Raw genomic sequence first — 18,488 nt, 5'->3', positions numbered from 1 at the left:
GGCGTGTAAGTGGGGATGGAGTGCGGGGCTAGTTCTAGTTGCCTGTTAGAACCTCCTCCTCCTGCTGCAATGAAACCCACTCCCAAGGCCATAGGCTGCTCCCTCCTGTGACATTCCTTAAGAGAGTTTGGATTTCATCTGGCTCTTTTCCCCAGTCCCCCCTCCTTCCTTCCAGAATCCCTCGGAACCACTCCAAGCCTTCATTCCTGGAAGCAGTGCCCACTAATACCCCTGCGGCCCCCGTCTCAAGGCCTTCATCAGCTGAGTGTTCTCCAAGTCGCCCTGTCTCAGAGCCTCTCATGTCCCCTGGACCTCTCCTGGCCTCCTCCAGGTCCAGGATGTGCGTGGGGGGTGCTGGTCCAGCCGGCCCCCTACATCGGGGTCCAGCTGCCCCCAGTGCGGCCCTGCAGCCCTCACAGCCGCCATTGCTTCTCAGGCCCCTCCCTCTGCACACCATGGCCGCCCCACAGATGGCCGTAGGGGCCCATGCAGTCCTGACAAGGCTTCCTTCTTTCTCAGATGCCTGGCAATAGGGGGATGCCTGAGGCTGGGTGTGTGACCCCCACTGGGCCTCCAGTGAAGCCCAGGGGCAAGCTTGGGCTGCCCCGGGCCTGGAGTAGCCAGCCACCTCCTAGGCACTCCTCTGGCACTGACATGGGCATCACCTATGCCTTGGAGCGACTTCATGGGGAAGAGCTGGAGAAGCTGGAGTTAGCAGGAGATTAATTAATCAAAACCCGAACACATCTGCTGTTAATTAATTCCATGCCAAGGTTAACTCTTCCCTCTGGGCTTCCCCTCCCTTTGGTGGGAAGAGGGAAATAATGGTGGGAGACGGCACCCCCCTTAACTTTCTTCCCTTAGTGGGAAACATGAAGGGAGGGGAACGTGAAGGGCAGGGCCCCCAGAAGGCAGGGCAGCCTCGTCCATGCGGGTGCTTTTTAGGGGTGGTAGGGGGCGTTTGCTTTTGAGAGTCAGGGTCCATGGCAATTAGTCATGAGTCCTGAGGAAATCTGAGATGGACAAATATCTTTATTTACAGCAACAAATAGAACAGACCCTCCCTCCCGTCCCTCCCTTTCCCCTTCCAGTCTTTTCCATACTGTTCCCCCTCCCGCCCCACCCCAGGCTCTCGCCTAGCCTTGCCCTCTGGGGTCACTGCGTAGATTAGGCCCCCACAAAAGCCTGGGAAAGGAGACTGGAGAGGGCTGGCTGAGGGTGGGTGGGGTGTCTCTTTTCACATTTTGCTGTCCTCTAAGCCCGGGGTGGAGGAGAGAGGTGGGCACCAGGAGCAGGGAGAGGTAGAGAGCCATGGACCCACCGGCCCACCCTCCCCAAGTAACTTTCACAGTGTTCTGCAGCCCTGGCTGCCCCCCGCGGCCCCCACCCCAGCCCTGCCCCTAGGTTGTCCTGTCAGGTCCTCAGCAATGTATGAACCTGGTAACCCAGTAAAGAGTTCAGGCTTGTCTGCCATGGGCCCACCACCCACGGCTGAGGAGGTGGCCCCTCTGAGTCCCCCTCCACCATTTTCAAGGCTGGGGTTCTGAGAGGACATGGGTGGGTAGGAGAGGACCAGGGAAAGGGGGCTTCTCAAGCCTTGTTTGACAGTCCTGGGCCTGGCCCCACTCAGAGGGACCCTGCTGGAATCTGCAGGGGTGCCAGGCCGGCCTAGCCCCCGACAGAGGCTCAGGAGGAGAAGCAGAGCCCACAGCACTCCATGCAGATCTCCAGGCAGTCCGCGGACTCGCAGCAGGCATCCAGGATGCCACAGTCCAGGTCGCAGGGCAGGTCGCAGTCAGCACACTCGCCGGAGCCGCAGCAGCAGCAGCAGAGGCACGAGTCCTCTGAGCTGCAGGAGCCACAGGTGGCGCAGTCCAGGACGATGTTGCACAGCGTCAGGAACTCGCAGAACAGGCAGGACAGGATGCAGTGGACACAGCAGTCTGCCGGGTGGGTGGTGGAGAGGGGAGGGGTGAGAGAGGGGAGGGGTGAGCGTGTGTGAAATAGCCAGGGGCACGGGGGCCCGCAGCAGCGGCGGCAGCAGCAGCAGGGACGCTGAGTGTTCACTGTGTGCCTGAAGCTCACGTATCTGTCCCCACAGCTCCATTTTCTAGGTGATGACCCCGAGGCAGACAGTTAAGCACATCAGAGCAGGCAGTCTGGATCATCCTTGCTCTTAGCCACCCTCTGTTTATTTGTTTAACCAACATATGGAGTGATACATGTTCTAGGCACTGTTCTGAGTGCTGTGCATGAATTACATTCATTTAGGCCTCCAATGACTCTATGAGGCAGGGGCTATTACTAGCCTCACTCTACAGATGAAGAGACTGAGGTTAAGAGAAGTTGGCCGGGCCCAGTAGCTCATGCCTGTAATCCCAGCTCTTTGGGAGGCCGAGGTGGGCGGATCACCTGAGGTTAGGAGTTCGAGACCAGCCTGGCCAACATGGCAAAATCCCATCTCTATTAAAAATACAAAAAATTAGCTGGGCGTGGTGGCACACGCCTATAATCCCAGCTACTCACGAGGCTGAGGCAGGAGAATCGCTTGAACCCAGGAGATGGAGGCTGCAGTGAGCCGAGATCGCGCCATTGCATTCCAGCCTGGGCAACAAGAGCTAGACTCTGCCTCAGAAAAAAAAAAAAGAGAGAGAGAGAAGTTAAGTCTACACCCAGAATCCTACCACCTGGCTCATCTCTCACCTGGACACCTTCAACAGCCTGCTTACTGGTCTCCCGACTCCCTGGCTTTGACCACTGCCACCTGGCATCTTCACTCCACATCGCAGCCAGAGGGATCCTTTAGAAACACCTGTTGGATCCTGGCCCTCCTCTGCTCAGACCCCTCCCATGGTTCACATGTCACTTGTGATAAAAGCTGAAATCTTTGAAGTGGCCTCTGAGGCCCCCTGTGGTCTGGTCCCTGTGCCCTCTTAGTTCTCTTCTCCCACTCTTCTCCTCCGGATCACTCTGCTCTGGCCATGCCAGCCTCCTGGCTGCTCTTTGGCCATGCAGGTGCTGATTCCTCTGCCTGGAACAATCTTGCCACAGGCAAGTGCTTGGCTGACTCCCTCATCTCCTTCTTTGCCCAAATGCCACCGCTCACCGAGGCTTTCCACCACCCGCTTCAATACTGCAACTGGCTGGCTCTGCCTCACACCTCCCTGCCCGGCCCTACCTGACGGCCTTCTTCCCTCAGAGGACATCACCTCCCACTGTACCACAAGGTTTTCTCATATTCATTGTCATCTCCTTCTACTGGATATGTAAGCTCCAGCAGGGCAAGCATCTTTGCCCATTTTGTTCACTGAAAGATTACAAGCCCCTAGAACAGCGCCAGCCACATAGAGGTGCTCAGTGAATAGAACAGAAATGCACGAAGCTGCGCTGGGCACCAGCTGGGAGGTGGTGGAGCTGGGACTTGAATCCAGGCTGCTGGCTCTAGAGCCCATGTCCTGCAGCCCTCCATGTGCTGGGGCCAGGCCTTGGGGCACAGCGTGCAGCTCTCCTGCCGGGGGGCCCCCTTGGAGGCTCACTGTGCTGTGGAGGGTCTAACCCTGTTCTCCTGCATTCCTGTGTGGAGGGACTAGGGTCTTGTGATCTCTCTCCAAACTGGATAGGGTAGTTATCTTCAAATGTAAATCTAATGAGGTCACCACCTTGTTTAAAACCCTTCAGTGGCTCCCTACTGCTCTCCAGATAGTCTAGGTTCACTGCCTGGTTGGTAAGGACCTCCCAGGACCCCTGCCTGCCAGGAGTCTCACCTTTGGCAGTTCACCCTCCAGCCACATTGGCCATTTCTCAGCTCTGTGCTCATGCTTTCCTGGCTGGAGCCTCCTTCTGGTCTTTGAAGGCATGTTCAGACATCGCCTCCAATCCTTCCCAGGATTCCCTCCCCAGATTTCTGGGCTGGTGTGAGTGGTCACCCTGTGTTTGCATAATCCTCTGCATGAATTTATCACTGCACTTATCACATCGTATGGCGATTACCTATCTACGTCTCTCATGAAAGCTCTATGAGGTCATGGACCAGGTATCCAGCACATAGCAGGTGCCTAGAACATTTCATTTTATTTTTCTTTGAGACAAAGTTTTGCTCGTGTTGCCCAGGCTGGAGTGCAATCTTGGGCGCGATCTCGGCTCAATGCAACCTCCGCCTCCCGAGTAGCTGGGATTACAGGTGCTCACCGCCACGCCCGGCTCATTTTTTGTATTTTTAGTAGAGACAGGGTTTCACCATGTTGGCAAGGCTGGTCTCGAACTCCTGACCTCAGATGATCCACCCGCCTCGGCCTCCCACAGTGCTGGGATTACAGGTGTGAGCCAATGCGCCCGGCCAGGACATTTTAAATGAATAAATGGCTCTTTCATAAATAAAACTTTTGGGACCAGGCTCGGTGGCTCACACTGGTAATCCCTGAACTTTGGGAGGCCGAGGCAGGTGGATCACCTGAGGTCAGGAGTTTGAGACCAAGCTGGCCAATATGGTGAAATCCTGTCTCTACTAAAAATACAAAAATTAGCTGGGCATGGTGAGACGCACCTGTAGTCCCAGCTACTCAGGAGGCTGAGACAGAACCCAGGAGAAAGAGATTGCAGTGAGCCGAGATCGCGCCACTGCGCTCCAGCCTGGGCGACAGAGCGAGACTCCATCTCAAAAAAAAAAGACTGTTGGGCAGAATCTGCTCTGCAGAGTGGGAAGATTTCTGAGCATGTTATGTGCAAGTGTGTTTTGCAGATGCCCAGGCCAGGGTCCTTTCACATGGACAGGAATCACTGGAACATTCTGCTGTAAAGGTCAGGCCATCACTGAGCTCAGGCAGCTGTTAGCCATGTTCAGTTGATGGCTGGTAAGGAGGGGACTGGCTGCCCCCGTGGCCCTGCAGAGCATCTTTGTGTTGCAGGCGCATCGGCTGGCTGGGTGTCTGGATCCTCTGACCTCCCACTGCACCTTGCAGCCCTGCCCTGGCACTATTTTATTCTGCTACATGTTCTTTTTTCTTCCCTGAACAGAAAATTTCTGTTTCCAGAAACAGAGTGGCTTAAGCTGGATCAACCCAGGTGGCTCCGTTCCTTGTCACAGCGACTCTGGGAAAGCAGGGATGGGGAGCGGTTTGGGGGGTGGTGGGGAGGTGGCCTTGAGAAGGCAGGTACACCTTTACCCAACAGGTGTACTTTGCAAGGTTCTGAGATTTGATCATGCATCAGGTCCCCCGCAGGGCTTGTTAAGCTCCACCAGAGATTCCAATCCAGTAGGCGTGGAAGGAGGCTGAGATCCTGCATTTCTAAGCAGCAGCCTGGTGAAGGTGCTCCTGTGGGCCCATGTGCCATGCTTCGAGGAACTCGGCTTTGGAGGCCTCTTCCAGGGAGAGATGGGATGGGTGCTTACCTTCCTGTGCCTGGAGGGGGATCTGGGAGGCGGTGGATTTGCTGCTGCTCTTACTCTTCTTGCTGCCCTGGCTGGCAAGAGATGGGTGTGTCTGCAACTTCCGGTGGGCCTTGGGGCCACCGAGGGCACCATTCCCCGCCCGTCTGGTGCCACCCAGCTCTGAGGGGTGGCCAGAGCCATTCGGCAGAAGTGGGGTGCAGCCCAAGGGGTTCCCCTGAGGCTGGCCTGGAGAGATGAAGAGAAAGCATGATGGGAAAAGGGTAGGGGTCATTCAGCCCCCAGAGCTATGCTCGAATCCTGCCTGCTGCATTCTTACATACTCCCCAAAGCACCCAGCCAGACCTGTATCCTGCAGATGGGGAAACTGAGGCCCAGAGAGAAGAAATGACTAGTCCAGAGCCACGCCATGAAATTGAGTTGGGCCTAGCTCCTGACTCTCAGTTCAGTGCTCAGTCCAGAAATGACAGAGGTACAAGGGCAGGGGCTCGGAGCCCTGGACCTCTCCTTTGTTCCTCACACAAAGTCCATTCTCCTGCTCTTGTCATCCTGGGGTTTTGGCAGAGTGGTGGCAGTGGTGGTGTTGGGGAAGAGGGGTGGTTTGGCTGGGGTTGGGAGCACAGCAGTGAAGCAGTTAATCTTCACCTCGGCCTCTGCCAAGCCCCCAGCTGTTATTGCCCTTGGCGCGCTGGGTGATTTATTGGAAACATCTGTTTGGAGATGAACGCCTGGCTCTGGAATCCAGGGGCTCCTCATTGCAGCCCCTCTACCTCCTGCTCCTTCCTCCTGGCGCCTCCACTCAAGCCTCTGCCCTCCGCACCCCCAACCTCATCCAGCCTCTATGGGCAGCTGGCAGAGAGTTTGAGGAGGGGCCCTTGGGGTCTGGGAGAGGAAGGAGGGAAGAAGGCAAGAGGAAGGGCAGTGGGGAGACCCCTGAAGCCAGGACCCCTGGGTCCCCATTACAGGCTGAGGGACCAGACTTCAGCTTTATCAACGGGGTACAGGCAAGGTGACCCTGGAGACCCCCCAAACCCCGAATTCCTTCCTGCTCCTCGCTCAGGGATGTGCAGTTCTGGGTGAGAACCGGTTGGCTTAGTTCTGTTCTCAAGAGATGAGGGGAGGTGTGTATGGTGGGGGGAGTGAGGAGGGACCGAGGAGGGGTCACTGAGAGCTCTGGGACCCCTCAGCTGTGCAGGGGTCCTGACTCCTGGGCAGGACCGTGTGGCCCCAAGGACCCTCTGTAAATGTGGGGCACTTCAGTCCCTCAGGAGCTGGGATCTGGATCCCCATCTCCCTCCAGGCCTGGTCTGTGTATGTGAATTGTGTAGGAGGGAGACGTCTTAGGGGCCCTGGAGCCCAAGGAGAGGGGATGGTGGCCTCGGTGCCTCCCTTGGCTGAAGAGGCCGGGTCTTCCAGTGATGGCAGCAGTCACAACATCGCACACTGCATGCTTCCTGCACGCCAGCCCTTCTAAGTACTTGCTGCTCACGGATCCCCTCAGTATTGCTAGTCTTCTTTTACTGATGAGGAAACTGAGTCCCGGAGAGGTAGAGGTACAGTAAGTTGCCCAAGGTCACACAGCTAGCAAGTGTCACAGGTGGGATGAGCTTAGAGAGTAGGAGCTGGGGCTCAGAGGGCAGAGGCCAGCATGGGGGCAAAGGCTGGGAGACAAGCGACTGAGGAATAAGCTGCTACTATCACGATAATCACTACCCTCATAACTGGTGGCGTGCATATTTCCGGCAAGTATTAATTTCCGGCAAGTATTATGTACCAAGCACAGTGCTAGAAGTGCTAGAAGCTTTAGGTGGAGCAGCTTCTTTTTTTTTTTTTTGAGACGGAGTCTAGCTCCGTGCCCAGGCCGGAGTGCAGTGGCGCAATCTCGGCTCACTGCAACATCCGCCTCCCGGGTTCACGCCATTCTTCTGCCTCAGCCTCCCGAGTAGCTGGGGACTACAGGCACCCGCCACCACGGCCGGCTAATTTTTTGTATTTTTTAGTAGCGACGGGGTTTCACCGTGTTAGCCAGGATGGTCTCGATCTCCTGACCTCGTGATCTGCCCGCCTCGGCCTCCCAGAGTGCTGGGATTACAGGCATGAGTAGGTGGAGCAGCTTCTTTAGGCACTGTAATAGATCTACTACTGGCCCCATTTCACAGATGAGAAAACAGAGAACCAGAGAGGGGAAAACTTGCCAAAGGTCCTGTAGCTGGGAAGTGGAGCGCGGAGGGCATGAAGATTGGGAGAAAGGAGCTGAGGACAAGGTGGGGGGTCGGGGGAGGGTGGGAAGCAGGGTTCTGGAGAGGCTCCATGCTGGGAGCCTCCAGCAAGAGGTGTGGCTGGTGCTTGCATCTGGGTAAACAGGGTTAAGGCTATGGGAAGTGGCCAGGCCTGAATCATCAGGCTCCCACCTCTTGGCCCCACACAGGGTGACTGGGCCGAGTCCTTGGCCAGCTTCGGTGCCCCTTGCCCTTCTGCCTAAACATGGGCACAGTGACCAGAGGGCGGGAGTGTGCGGTGAGCTGAGGGATCTGGGGGATGTGGACAGACACAGAGCTTGCCTGTGGCCATGGCCGTGGGGGCTGAGTCACAGAGCAAACACTCAGGGCTCACAGACACAGGAGTGTCTGTCCCATTCCCACCAGGCCCCCTCCTCCACGGCCACGGCGCTGACCTCTTTCTCTCAATTCTGCTGGTGGGTGTGCTGGAGGAGATCGAGGGCCGTGCACTGGTGGGATTAGTAACCCTGACTTCCAGGGAGTCCAGCTTAGCCCCCGATGCCCTGGTTGGAGGCGGCTCCCAGCTCAGCCATGCCAGCTGGGCATGCAGGCAGGCACTGCAAAGAGTGTTGGGCCGGGAGACCTGAGTTTCCCAGCTTGGGACCAGGGTGGGCCGTTCTCTGTGCCTGTTTCCTCATCTGTAAAACGGGCTTCGCAGTAGCCATCCTGCTGCCTCATTGCAGGCTGATTAGGAGAGCAAGTGAGCCCATTCAGGGAAAGAAAGTTGGAAAGTAAAAATGTGTCTAAAGATGTGGGCAAATCTTCGTTAGTTATAAAATGATCCCAGCTGTTGCTTCTCCTGTTCTTGAGGGTGAAGGGGGAAAATTCTCTCCCTCCCAGGACCTCCTTGGAGAACTCGAGCCAGGCCTGAGAATGGAGCTGAATTTTGTTCCTTTCGCCCTAGAGCAACTGGGGGCTTCTTTCTTTTACCCGTGATTCCCGGAAGGATGGAGATCCATCAGGCTCTGGCTCCCTGCCTGACCCCAGCCCGTAGCTCTCTTCCTGAGGCAGGGGGTGCCTCTCTCCAGGTAGCCGCACGCTCTCTGTCCTGAGCCATTTTGCCTGGAGCCTGCCCACACTCCCTGCTTCCTAGTCACTTTGCAGTGGAGGTCTTCCCCTTGACAGAAAGCACAGTGACAGCGCCCTTCCCCTTTCTGCTGCCTGTGCTGCCACCCTCAAGTTTCTGGCCAAGCAGGTGCACCCATTTTTGCCAACCCATTTGGGTTGAGTTCCCTGGTGCAACCCTACATGTTGCCATCCAACCTCCTGGCCCCCTAGGACTCACATGTCACAGCTTCTGTGGGGACGTCGAGGTCAGTGCTGTCCAGGGCCTGGGGGATGCCAGGGCCATTGCCTTGGGGCATGGGGGTTGCCGCCTCCTCCAGGGAGCCCTCCTCTGGTGCTGCCTCCGCAGGGTAAGTGGATCCTGTTACTACCTCCAGCCCAGGAAGGAGGGATAGGGTCTGGGCTAGGAAAAAAGGAGATGACTGAGGTCCATTTTCCTGGGGCCTTCCTGTTTGCCCAGCCGTGGGCCCCGCCCCACAGCCCAGCATGCCCACCGAACCCTCATTCTTTGTCTGTCTGCATCAGTTATGCAGCCCTTACTCTAGCTGACAACAGCACCAGGCTCCAAAATAGAAAGCTCCCAAACCACAATCTGGGAGTGAGCAAGGGTGTGCATGCATTTGAGGGTGTGCACGTGTGCATGTGGTGTCGGGAGGGGCAGAGATGGCAGAATATAAAGAGAAGTAGGGAGAGAAGGCAGAAACACAACGCAGGGGAGAACAGACAGATGGTCAGCAACGGAGAGATAGGGACAGGCATCGAGAGTGACAGGGAGAATCAAAGGGACAGTGAGAGGTAGAGGTAAAGGGAGATAGAGCATCGGACTGTGAGAGATTGGGCACGGAAAAGAGATCCACAGCGACCCAGTGACAGACAACCTGGGACGGGAGCGAGACGCAGCAATAGCGCGGAAGTCAGTAACGAAGAGAAAGATAGAGATGGGGCAGGGGCAGAGGCGACAGAGAAGGTAGCACTGTGTGATACAGAGCGCGGAGGGAGACAGGGGAGAAACTGGGTCGGAGAGGGCGATGGCAGAGGAGTGAGAGGAACCTGGGGGTGAGGAGCAGGGAGGGGCTACAGTCAGGAGGAGGACAAGGAGCCGGCCGGAGCACTGGGGAAGAGGTGAACCGCAGCCACATGTAATTACAGTGGCTCTGTGCAGGGGCGGCAGGAGGCAGAAATGGAGCCACCTTCAAACCCACAGCTCCCCAGCCTGCAGGACTAGGGCCCCTAGGCTCAGGGGGAAAAAGGGATGGGGGATGGGAGGTGAGGGAGGGAGGAAGAAAGGGGTCCGAGCTTCCACGCACTCAGCCAGGGGTCAGGGGCGGGCCCAGGCTGTGGCAACGAAAGGGTGTAGGGTGCAGCCTGGGCCTCTCATCAGACCTCAGCCTATGCAGTTAGTTGGAAGGACAGGGGTCTAAAGAGGGTGGCCTTCCACCTGCCCCCTCCCCACATATCATGTTGGGAGAAGGAGCAAGGAGACACAGAAACAAGAGACTCAGAGATGCAGAGGCCAAAAGAGCACAGGGAGAGGCAGGGTGACACAGAGGGGGACACAGGGAGAGGCAGGGTGACACAGAGGGGGACATGGGGAGCGGCAGGGTGACACAGAGGGGAACATGGGAAGAGGCAGAGTGACACAGAGGGGGACACGGGGAGACGGGGAGAAGAGGAGAAACAGCAGGGAAGCCCAGAGAGTACACACCCCACAGAGAGACCAGAAAGAGACACATGCAGAGACAGAGACACAGAGAGACACAGGGTAGTCTTGGGAATTGAAATGGAATCAATTACAGAGAATAGTGAGGGGTTGACACAGAGAGGGAGAGAGCAGGGGTGGGGGAGAGAGGCAAAGAGAGGGAGATGAGAGATGAAAGAAGAGAGGAGGGAGGTAATTAGAGGGATCAGTGGAGGCTTGGGCATGCAGGCCTGGGAGATGGGAGTTGGAAGCATGTTGAGGAGAAGATCCTGTGGCCCAGCTGCCTCCCTGGGTCCAGAGCACAGCCCTCTGTGGCCATGACCCTCAGTGACCCTCATGACCCTTGTTCCAAGGGGTCTGGACCCCCACAGCCAGGGGAATGGACGCCCCAGAGGCCCCACGTGGGAAGCACAGAGGGCGGCAGGCCCAGCAGGCATGCTCTCACCTGCCCAGGGAAAAACCACAGGCCTTGCCTGGAGACAGGAGCTGGGGCAATGGGAAGGGAGGGCTGGTGCTCCTAGGATTCGTGCAGGGCAGGAGAGTTATTTGCTAGGAACCCTTCCCGGGGCCCATGGCTCCATGGAGGCAGGCGTGGGTTCCTTCCAGCTCCATCTGCTCTTTGGGCCTGTTGAGAGCTCCCCTCATAGCTGGGTTAATCATTGGGAAATCAAATGGCTTTTGGACAATCAGAGGATTTGGACAAGGGGGAGCAGGCAAGTGGAGACGCTGGTGCTAGATGGTGCCTCTCCTAGCCCCGAGCCTGGTCTACACCAGCTCAGATATGGCTCTTGAAGGCTAAGACCAAGTTGCCATGACAAGGGAGGCTCAGGGTCCTAATTTCCAGGAAACCAGGGGCCTGCCTAGCTCTGGACCCTGGCCCCCAGAGGCATTTTGCTATGGCCCTAGGCCCTGAACTGGGAGACCTGACTCTCCCACAGGGTGTAATGAGACAGAAAGACCTGAGTGAGGAGCGGAAGATCCAAGCCCTACATTCACCAGTTACCAGCCTGGCAAATTATCAGAGTTGGGTTACTTTGCATGGAGAGGGCAGTCCTAGTGCTCATGCCACAGGGTTTCAAGGAGGAAAGAAAATGCTCATCAGGGGGTTGTTCGCGAGCCTTTCACCCACAGCCCTACTACTCTTCCCTCCTTCCCTTCCTCTCTTCTTTCCTTCCTCCCTCCTTTCTCTCTCTCTCTCTTTTTTTTAATGAGTAGTTTGGCTTCTGACCTTTCCCCCTTTCATTAATCCCTCCCTCCCTCTCTCCCTCCCTCCCTCCCTCCCTCCCTCCCTCCCTCCTTCCTTCCTTCCTTCCTGTGCTGTGTGGTTTAACACTTATTAAGCACCTATGAGGCACCCAGCAATATGACAAGTACTGGGTATACCCGAGTGAGAAAGACCAGCTCACTGCCTTGGAGTTATCGGTTAGGGGAGGGGTGGGCTGGTGGCTCTTACATACCCAGAGGTGCAAGAGTTACACTGGGGCATCTGGAAGAATGGTGGAAGCACAGAAGACGGGCACCTAGCTCAGATGGGTGAGTGTGGCAAGCAGGCTTCCTGGGGCAGGCAATACTCACACTCAGTCTTGACCAATCAACAGCACAGAGGGGGAGTTTTGAGAAGAGCAGCAGGAATCAAAACCCCCGAGTGAGCCGCTACAGAGTGAGCAAGGAAGCCACATGCTCTGGGGTGGTGTTGAGGCTGGGAAGCCTAGAATGATAGCTGGGGCATGACAGGCCTTGTGGTCACTTCCCAGGCTTCCTGCTGAGGTCACCAGGGCTCACAGAGGTGACACTGTGAGTCCTATGGTAGAGAGAGCCAGGACTTCTGCTCCCTGCCCTGCTCCCCCTCCTCCCCGCAGTGTTAGAGAGGGAGGAAGGCGAGGAAGAGGGTTTAAGGAGCCTGGAGTTCACATCTCCACCTGCCTTACCCAAAGCGTCTCCGCTCTCTGGGCAGCCTCTCCTGACAGTCACCTATAGGGCTGGTGACCTTGGATCTGGTGGGAACAGGAAATCATAGAGTGCAGACCAAGGCCCGAGGAGGCCCATCCCGCAGGAATCCTATCAGGAATCAGACCGTGGAGGAAAAATGAGGGAGGAAAGAAAACCAAGCCCAATAATCCTGACCTGAAGACACACAGAGGGACAGAGAACCTCCGGAGCCAGGAGGGGCCGCAGAGGGGACCCAGCAAACCAGCACTGAGGGCAGAAGAGGGAGCTGTGCCAGATATCCAGAGACAGGGAAGCAGAAGGAAAAGGAAGAAGCAGCTGCAGGAAGACCTTGTCTGCAAAGGAGACACTGCCCAGGTGGCCCAGACCCCTAGGTGTGGATTGAGAAGCAGCTCCTGCTTGGAACAGATGGGGCAGAGGCGCCAAGAGCCCAGTTTTCCATTCTGTAACCAAGAGACACCACTGTCCAGCCACAGAGGGGAGAACATCTCAGGGGAGAAACTTCTGAAGGGTGGAAGAGTGGGGCGGCAGGAGGCAAGGTGGTGGCCAGCAAAGGCGAAGGAGGCCCTCTGTGTGGATGTGCAATTCATGTCCTGCAGAAGGTGACTGCCAAGGGGGTGAGTGGATGTGGCTGAAGTCCTTGCCCTCCTAGTAGGTGCCATCTGCTCACCCAACTGCACACCTGCTCCATCTGACCAAGGGGGTACCTTTTTCTAATCTGCACCTGGTGCCACACATGCTAGCTCTGAGCAGAAGCCCCCAGCCCTGTACCCCTCCTCTCAAGGATGGCTATCTACAAAGGGGAGATACGGAAAGGCAACAGCCCCTTTGCTTCAATACACTCTCATTCCTAATGCGGGGTAAGATTCTGGTAAATGCCTGGAGCTCTGGAAAGACTCCCCAGATGGGAGTGGGAGAGTCATGTTTAAATCCATAAGCCCAAGAGGAAAGGCCGAGACTCACACCCTCAGCAAGGACTCTGTGGGCTCTCTCTGCTTGCCATCCACCAAGTTGAGGGGTGGTCCTGGACCAACAGCGAGTAGGGGGGAACCTCTTTCACGTGGGATGGGTTCAAGCCTGCACAGTGCCCATGGGAGTTCCAGCCAAAAGATCGCTGGCTGGCGTGGAGAGAGGACCATGTTCCAGAGCTCCACTGCCTGGTGCCTTAAGTTTAGCCCTCATCATTGTCTTTGTGGACGGTGGATTTGGGCTTCCTCCTTGGAACTCTGACCATCTCTAGAGAGGGAAGGCCAGAACTTCATATGGTTAGAGAGTGGTGGCTGGAACCCCACACTTTAATCTTTCCTTGGCTTGGCATTTAAGGCCTCAGTCTGGACCTTCAATCTATCAATGTACCATGATCCCGTGTTCCAGGCAGACTGTCCTCTCCATGGTCCGGGCCATTGCCGGATCTTCTGACCAGTCCACCCATGCTTATATTGTTCCTGTTGACCAGAAGGTCCCACTCCTCCCGCTCTCCAACTCATCCTGGACCAAGCTCAAACCTCACCTCTTCCTCTAGTCAGCTTTCTCTGACCCAGTTGCTGAGAACTTAGCTCCAGTGTCCCCTCTTGTTAATTATAATTTGTTAGCGAAGTCCTGGCTTCTCAACCAGACTACAACCCTCCCAACTCACTCCCTTGGAGTGGTGTCCATATTCATCTCTGCATCCCCAGGGAGCACTCGGCAAACGCCTATTGGGGAGTACTTTCTGGAGTTTGGAATGCCCCTGTCAGGGGAAGGAGAAAGAGAAATGGATGAAGACTAGGGGTGGCATCTGGACCTGAACCCCAAGAAAGTCAGAGAGGGTGGACTCCTTTGATGCACACATGGTTGATGCGAATCCAATGGTCACAGTCCCAGGCCACCAAGCTGAAAACTAAAGAGGGCCTGGGCTAGCCAGTTAGTCTGGGACAAGTTGGTTTTATTTTAGGTCTGAAGGCTCCAAATCCCCAGGAAATTCAATTCAGAACCATGAACAGGAATGTGACACCCCAGTGCTGGGCAAATGTGCCTGTGGGCTAGGAAGCCAGGCTCCCAGGGCTCTCAGGGGTGGGTGGGGAGGAGGCCACTAGGAGAGCCAAGGGTGTGGGGGCTTGGCCACCTGCCCCTACCAGATCTGCCCTGAGTCCCCTTGTGCCCTGTCTGCATCTGGGGTGGCTGAGGGAGGGGGCCGACTTGCTCCCTGGCTGTCCTGCCAGCAGAGCCCCTGGGGCAGTGCTGTGGCCTTGCTGTTCTGTCAGCACTCAGGGAGTAAAGCGTGGGGGATTCTGGTCTCAAATTCAGGCGTCTGTGGGGTTTTGGCTGGGTCTCCTGCGGTTTGGGCTTCCTGGGCAGCAGGCTCATTCTCCCAAGGCGGTGGCAGAGTGAAGCCTTGAGTTATGAAAGCCGCATTGTCTGGCCCAGCCCAGGCTGGGGAGGGGGTCTGCTGGGGCGCTGGTGGGCCTCAAGTTACAGCCCAGGGCTTCACCCTCCCAGTTGCCCACGCTGGCCCCAGTTCTGTGCAGTTAGCCCTCTCCTCTTGCTGCTGGAGCTGAGAATGGCTTCAACAAGGAAGGGGATCTTGGAAGGAGGTAGTGGAGGGAGAGCAGAGAAAATGGATAAGGGGAGGGAGAAAGCTGGAAAGAGTAAGAGGACAGGAGAGCAGGAGGCTGAGGAAGGGAGGAGGCAGGAGGGAGGCCCAGCGGGACAGGGAAGGTTCCCAGACACAGAGAAGGACCCTTCCAAGTGCCCTGCCCCCAGCTGTCCCTCTGGGCTGAAGGAGTCCAGTTCTTGGAGGCGCTCATCCTGCAGAAGGCCCCGTTGTAGGGGCCCCACAGAGACAGCAGGGAATTTGAGGCTTGGCCAAGATGGGCTGTAGACACACTAGCCTCATCTATGTGCTGGCTGTTGGCCAGACCTCTTCCACTTGTCCTCATTCTGGTTTAGAGGACCCCCCCGCCACCTCCACAACTAGGCATCCATACCAAGTAGGTGGGGAGTGGAGAGGGGCCTCCTCGAACAGGCAGGCAGGCCGGCTGCGAGGACGCATGTGGAGGCTGAGGCCAGAGAAGGGAAGGAGCTTGTCCAAGGCAAGGCAGGGAGTTCGTGTCAGAGGTTCAGGAGCAGACCTTCATTATTCAGAGTCAAAGAGGGGAAAGGGGGAATGGGGCTGGTGGGGAGGAAAGCAACGACTTAGACAGTGGAGATTCCATTTATGATATCCGGGTCCACACTCCTGCACGCGGTTCCCCTGGCCCTGAACACATCCCAGAGGTTCCTGACTTCTCCCTGACCCGGACTTCCATTTGGGAGCTTCGGCTTAGGCATCTGGCCAGTGAGGGGAAGGGACTGAGAACCAGGGCCCGGCGAGGCCCCTACCCCAAACCCCTTCAGGGAGTCACAAACTGTCCTTGGCCTGAGAGGCTCCCCCAGGGATCGCGGGTAGGTTACAGACGGCGCCAGGCGCGGGACGGGGCATTTCAATCGGGCTGTAGACACTGGGTTGGGGTGCGTGTGTGTGCACAGGGCAAGGGCGGCGGGGAATGGCCGGCACGAGAGGGAAGGAAGGCGAGGGAGAAGGGATGGCAAGAAAGAGGGGAGGGGCCGGGTCCTGCAGCCGCTCGCGGCAGACAAAAGTTTTCGGGAAGCGCTGGGCTCTGGTTGGGCTGGGGGAAGGGAAGTAGAGAAAGATTCAGACAACGCCCCCTCCTCCACACCAGGCTCCCACAAATATTTACACATTGGGCAGAAACAGTTGAGACACAAATCCCAGACGGACAGACAGACACCGCGGAGTGTGTGTGTGTTTGTGTGTGTGTGTGTCTGGTGTCGGGAGTTGCGGGGAGTTGGAGCCAACTTGGCACAGCCGCAGCCTCTGTTCAGGGCCCTGCCTTCCTCGCCCAGCCCCTACTCTCCTAGGACCAAGTCTTCAAACCCAGACTTTTCGTCCCTACCCCCACCAAGCTCCCCGGAACGGTCTCCCCGCGTCTGGGGACGGAGGGGAGAACTAATAACTGGCCCCTTCAGCCGCCCACCAGCCCCTGTCCAGCTTCGCTCGCCACTCCCGGTCCTACCTGGGCCCGGGGCTGCGCTGGGGGCTCCATGGGGCGCGTCGCAGCCAGAGGGGCCCTGGCCGCTCACCTGGTACATCGGCCCCGGACCTGCGGAAAACAGGGCTCAGCGGGCGGCGCCGGAGGCGGGCAGGAGGCGATTCCCCCGCAGATGCTCGCCTCCCACGTCCACTCACTCGTGCGAGCCGCGCTACGCTCTCTTCCAGCCGGATTCCCGCGCGGGGCCCGCCATGCGCGCCTGCTCCGGGAGCCCCCGCCCAGGTCCCGCTCGCTCCCGGGTGCTCGCCTGGCGCCCCCTCCCCTCTCACTCGCTGCTTTCTCCCATTTCGGCGCCAGCTCACGCCGTTCGCCCCTTCCTTCTTCCTTCTCTCCCTCCAGCCCCCCTCGCTCCTCCCCTACTCGCCTCTCCCCTCCCCTCTTCCCTGGCCCACCCTCTCCCCGCCCCCTCCTCGCCTTCCCAGTCGCCCCTCTGCGGGTCCCCTCCCCCGCGCCGGGCTTGGCCCAGCCCGGAGCCGGACACGTCTGTCCGCGGGGCGCCCGAGGCCCGAGCCCCCACAGGAAGCCGGCTGGGCGCGCTTCCTCCGCGCTCTCCGAGCGGGGCCTCAGTCTCCCCAAATCCCTGCTCTCTAAGGCCCGGAGATCCGCGGGCTGAACGTTTTCCTTTGCCTGTCCAAACTCTGCAAAAGTTTCTGGAAAATCAGGAGAAAGAGAGAAACCTCAACCACTTCGTGGAACTGTCTGAATAATTGCGGCCTCCAAATCTCTTTGCCCCCGAAGATGGGCGCGATCAAGTTTCTCAGTCACCTTTTACCCACCCCCTCGGTCTCCGCCCGGGGTCCTAAGCCAGGGACAGGGATCTGGGCTCCCAGGCCACCCGCCCACAGCGCCAGAGTTGTCTGTCCGGGAAATCCGGTTAGTGACCAGCCAGCCTCCCCTGTGCCGCAGCAGCCCCGAGCATCCCCGAACCTCCTGCCCCATCAGCTGTGCGTGGGAATGTGTGTCAGAAAACTGACTTTGGGGGCAAAGAGAGGTCCTCCGAATTCAGCCCTTCTTTGGGATCCAGACTGAATCCGAGGGCTTCTAAGATGGGGGTTCGGGGAGAAAGGGGAGGGAGGGAGCCTCTCCCGGTGGGGCCAGCCGGGCGGCGCGTCTGGATGGTGAGCCCTGGTGGTAGGAAGGAGCCGCTGCCAGGCAGTTCGAGAGGGTTCAGGGACCCTCAGCGCGACCCCGGAACCTGGTCCCCGAGAATGGGGAAGACTTTGGAGCCTGCAGCTCTCCAGGTGGGGCTGGGCGGGCCCGTGGGATGATGCTCAGGTGGGGCAGCCCCCCGGGGTGACAGCGTCTCAGCCATACTTGTCTAGGGCCGCCTAGGAGCCGCGTCTGGGCTCCCCGCCACGAGGGCCAGTGAGCACACTGGAAGGCAGCGGCGGCACCAGGCCACCTTTTCTAGTCTCGCGTCCAGCCGGGTCTGGAAGTGGAGAGCTGGGACGCAGGAGGCCGGGCGTCCCAGCTCCCCACTTCTTGGACTCTCCCAGCCCCCATAGTAGCTACTTACGGCTATCGCAGGTCCTGAGGCGCCGTCGGGGCCAGGACCGCGATGGCCGCCACGGCGCCGGCAGCGCTCTCGGCACCCGCGGCCACGTCCCAGCGATGGGCTGGGGTAGTTGAGGCCCGGAGGAAGGTGGGGCGGGACAAGAAGAGAGTGTTCCGCCCCCCAGGCAGGGCTGCTAGCTGCGGGGGTCTGTCCTAGTGCCCCAGGAGCCGGCCGGGATCCGGCTGCTGTCCGGGAGCTCTGGAGAGCTGAGCCAACTCCCCTTTCCTGGCACGGGCTGAGTCACCCGGGACGCGCCCGCGCCTGGGCCTGGCGGCTGCTGCATTCTTACCTGCTTACCTGGGCGCGCACGATGGGCCTCACCCCACCTCCAAAGGCAATCCTCACCGTCTCTCTCCGTTTCCTCCCGCGTATAGGGCCCCCTCCCGAACCCCAGACCTCAGTGCTGCACCCCTTCCCCTGCTTTCTCAGTCTCAATCCAGGGCCCTTAAACTCTGCATCAGCTCAG

The 18,488-nt window shown here is 58.2% G+C and overlaps 1 protein-coding gene across 3 annotated transcripts; it reads right to left on the bottom strand.

Moving 5' to 3' along the window:
• Positions 1 to 1,014: 1,014 nt before the first annotated feature.
• On the bottom strand, positions 1,015 to 18,239 carry MDFI (MyoD family inhibitor). 3 transcript variants are annotated; one of them, XM_055263766.2, is made up of 6 exons: positions 17,984 to 18,239; positions 16,882 to 17,117; positions 16,432 to 16,518; positions 8,951 to 9,133; positions 5,390 to 5,614; positions 1,015 to 1,943 (listed from the first exon to the last, which is right to left on the bottom strand). In XM_055263766.2, exons 3-6 carry the CDS (start codon positions 16,505 to 16,507, stop codon positions 1,687 to 1,689), a joined length of 741 nt encoding a protein of 246 aa, XP_055119741.1. In that variant the 5' UTR covers positions 16,508 to 16,518; positions 16,882 to 17,117; positions 17,984 to 18,239; the 3' UTR covers positions 1,015 to 1,686. The 3 variants fall into 3 exon arrangements, with proteins under 3 accessions (XP_055119741.1, XP_055119740.1, XP_055119742.1); XM_055263765.2 differs by lacking the exons at positions 16,882 to 17,117; positions 17,984 to 18,239 and adding an exon at positions 16,605 to 16,789; XM_055263767.2 differs by lacking the exons at positions 8,951 to 9,133; positions 16,882 to 17,117; positions 17,984 to 18,239 and adding an exon at positions 16,605 to 16,789.
• Between the last annotated feature and the right edge of the window lie 249 nt (positions 18,240 to 18,488).

The sequence above is a fragment of the Symphalangus syndactylus genome, chromosome 23 (genome assembly GCF_028878055.3).
Source record: "Symphalangus syndactylus isolate Jambi chromosome 23, NHGRI_mSymSyn1-v2.1_pri, whole genome shotgun sequence".
NCBI lineage: Eukaryota > Metazoa > Chordata > Mammalia > Primates > Hylobatidae > Symphalangus > Symphalangus syndactylus.
The sequence above is the reverse complement of the archived record's forward strand: the minus strand, read 5'-3'. Positions and strand labels throughout refer to the sequence as shown.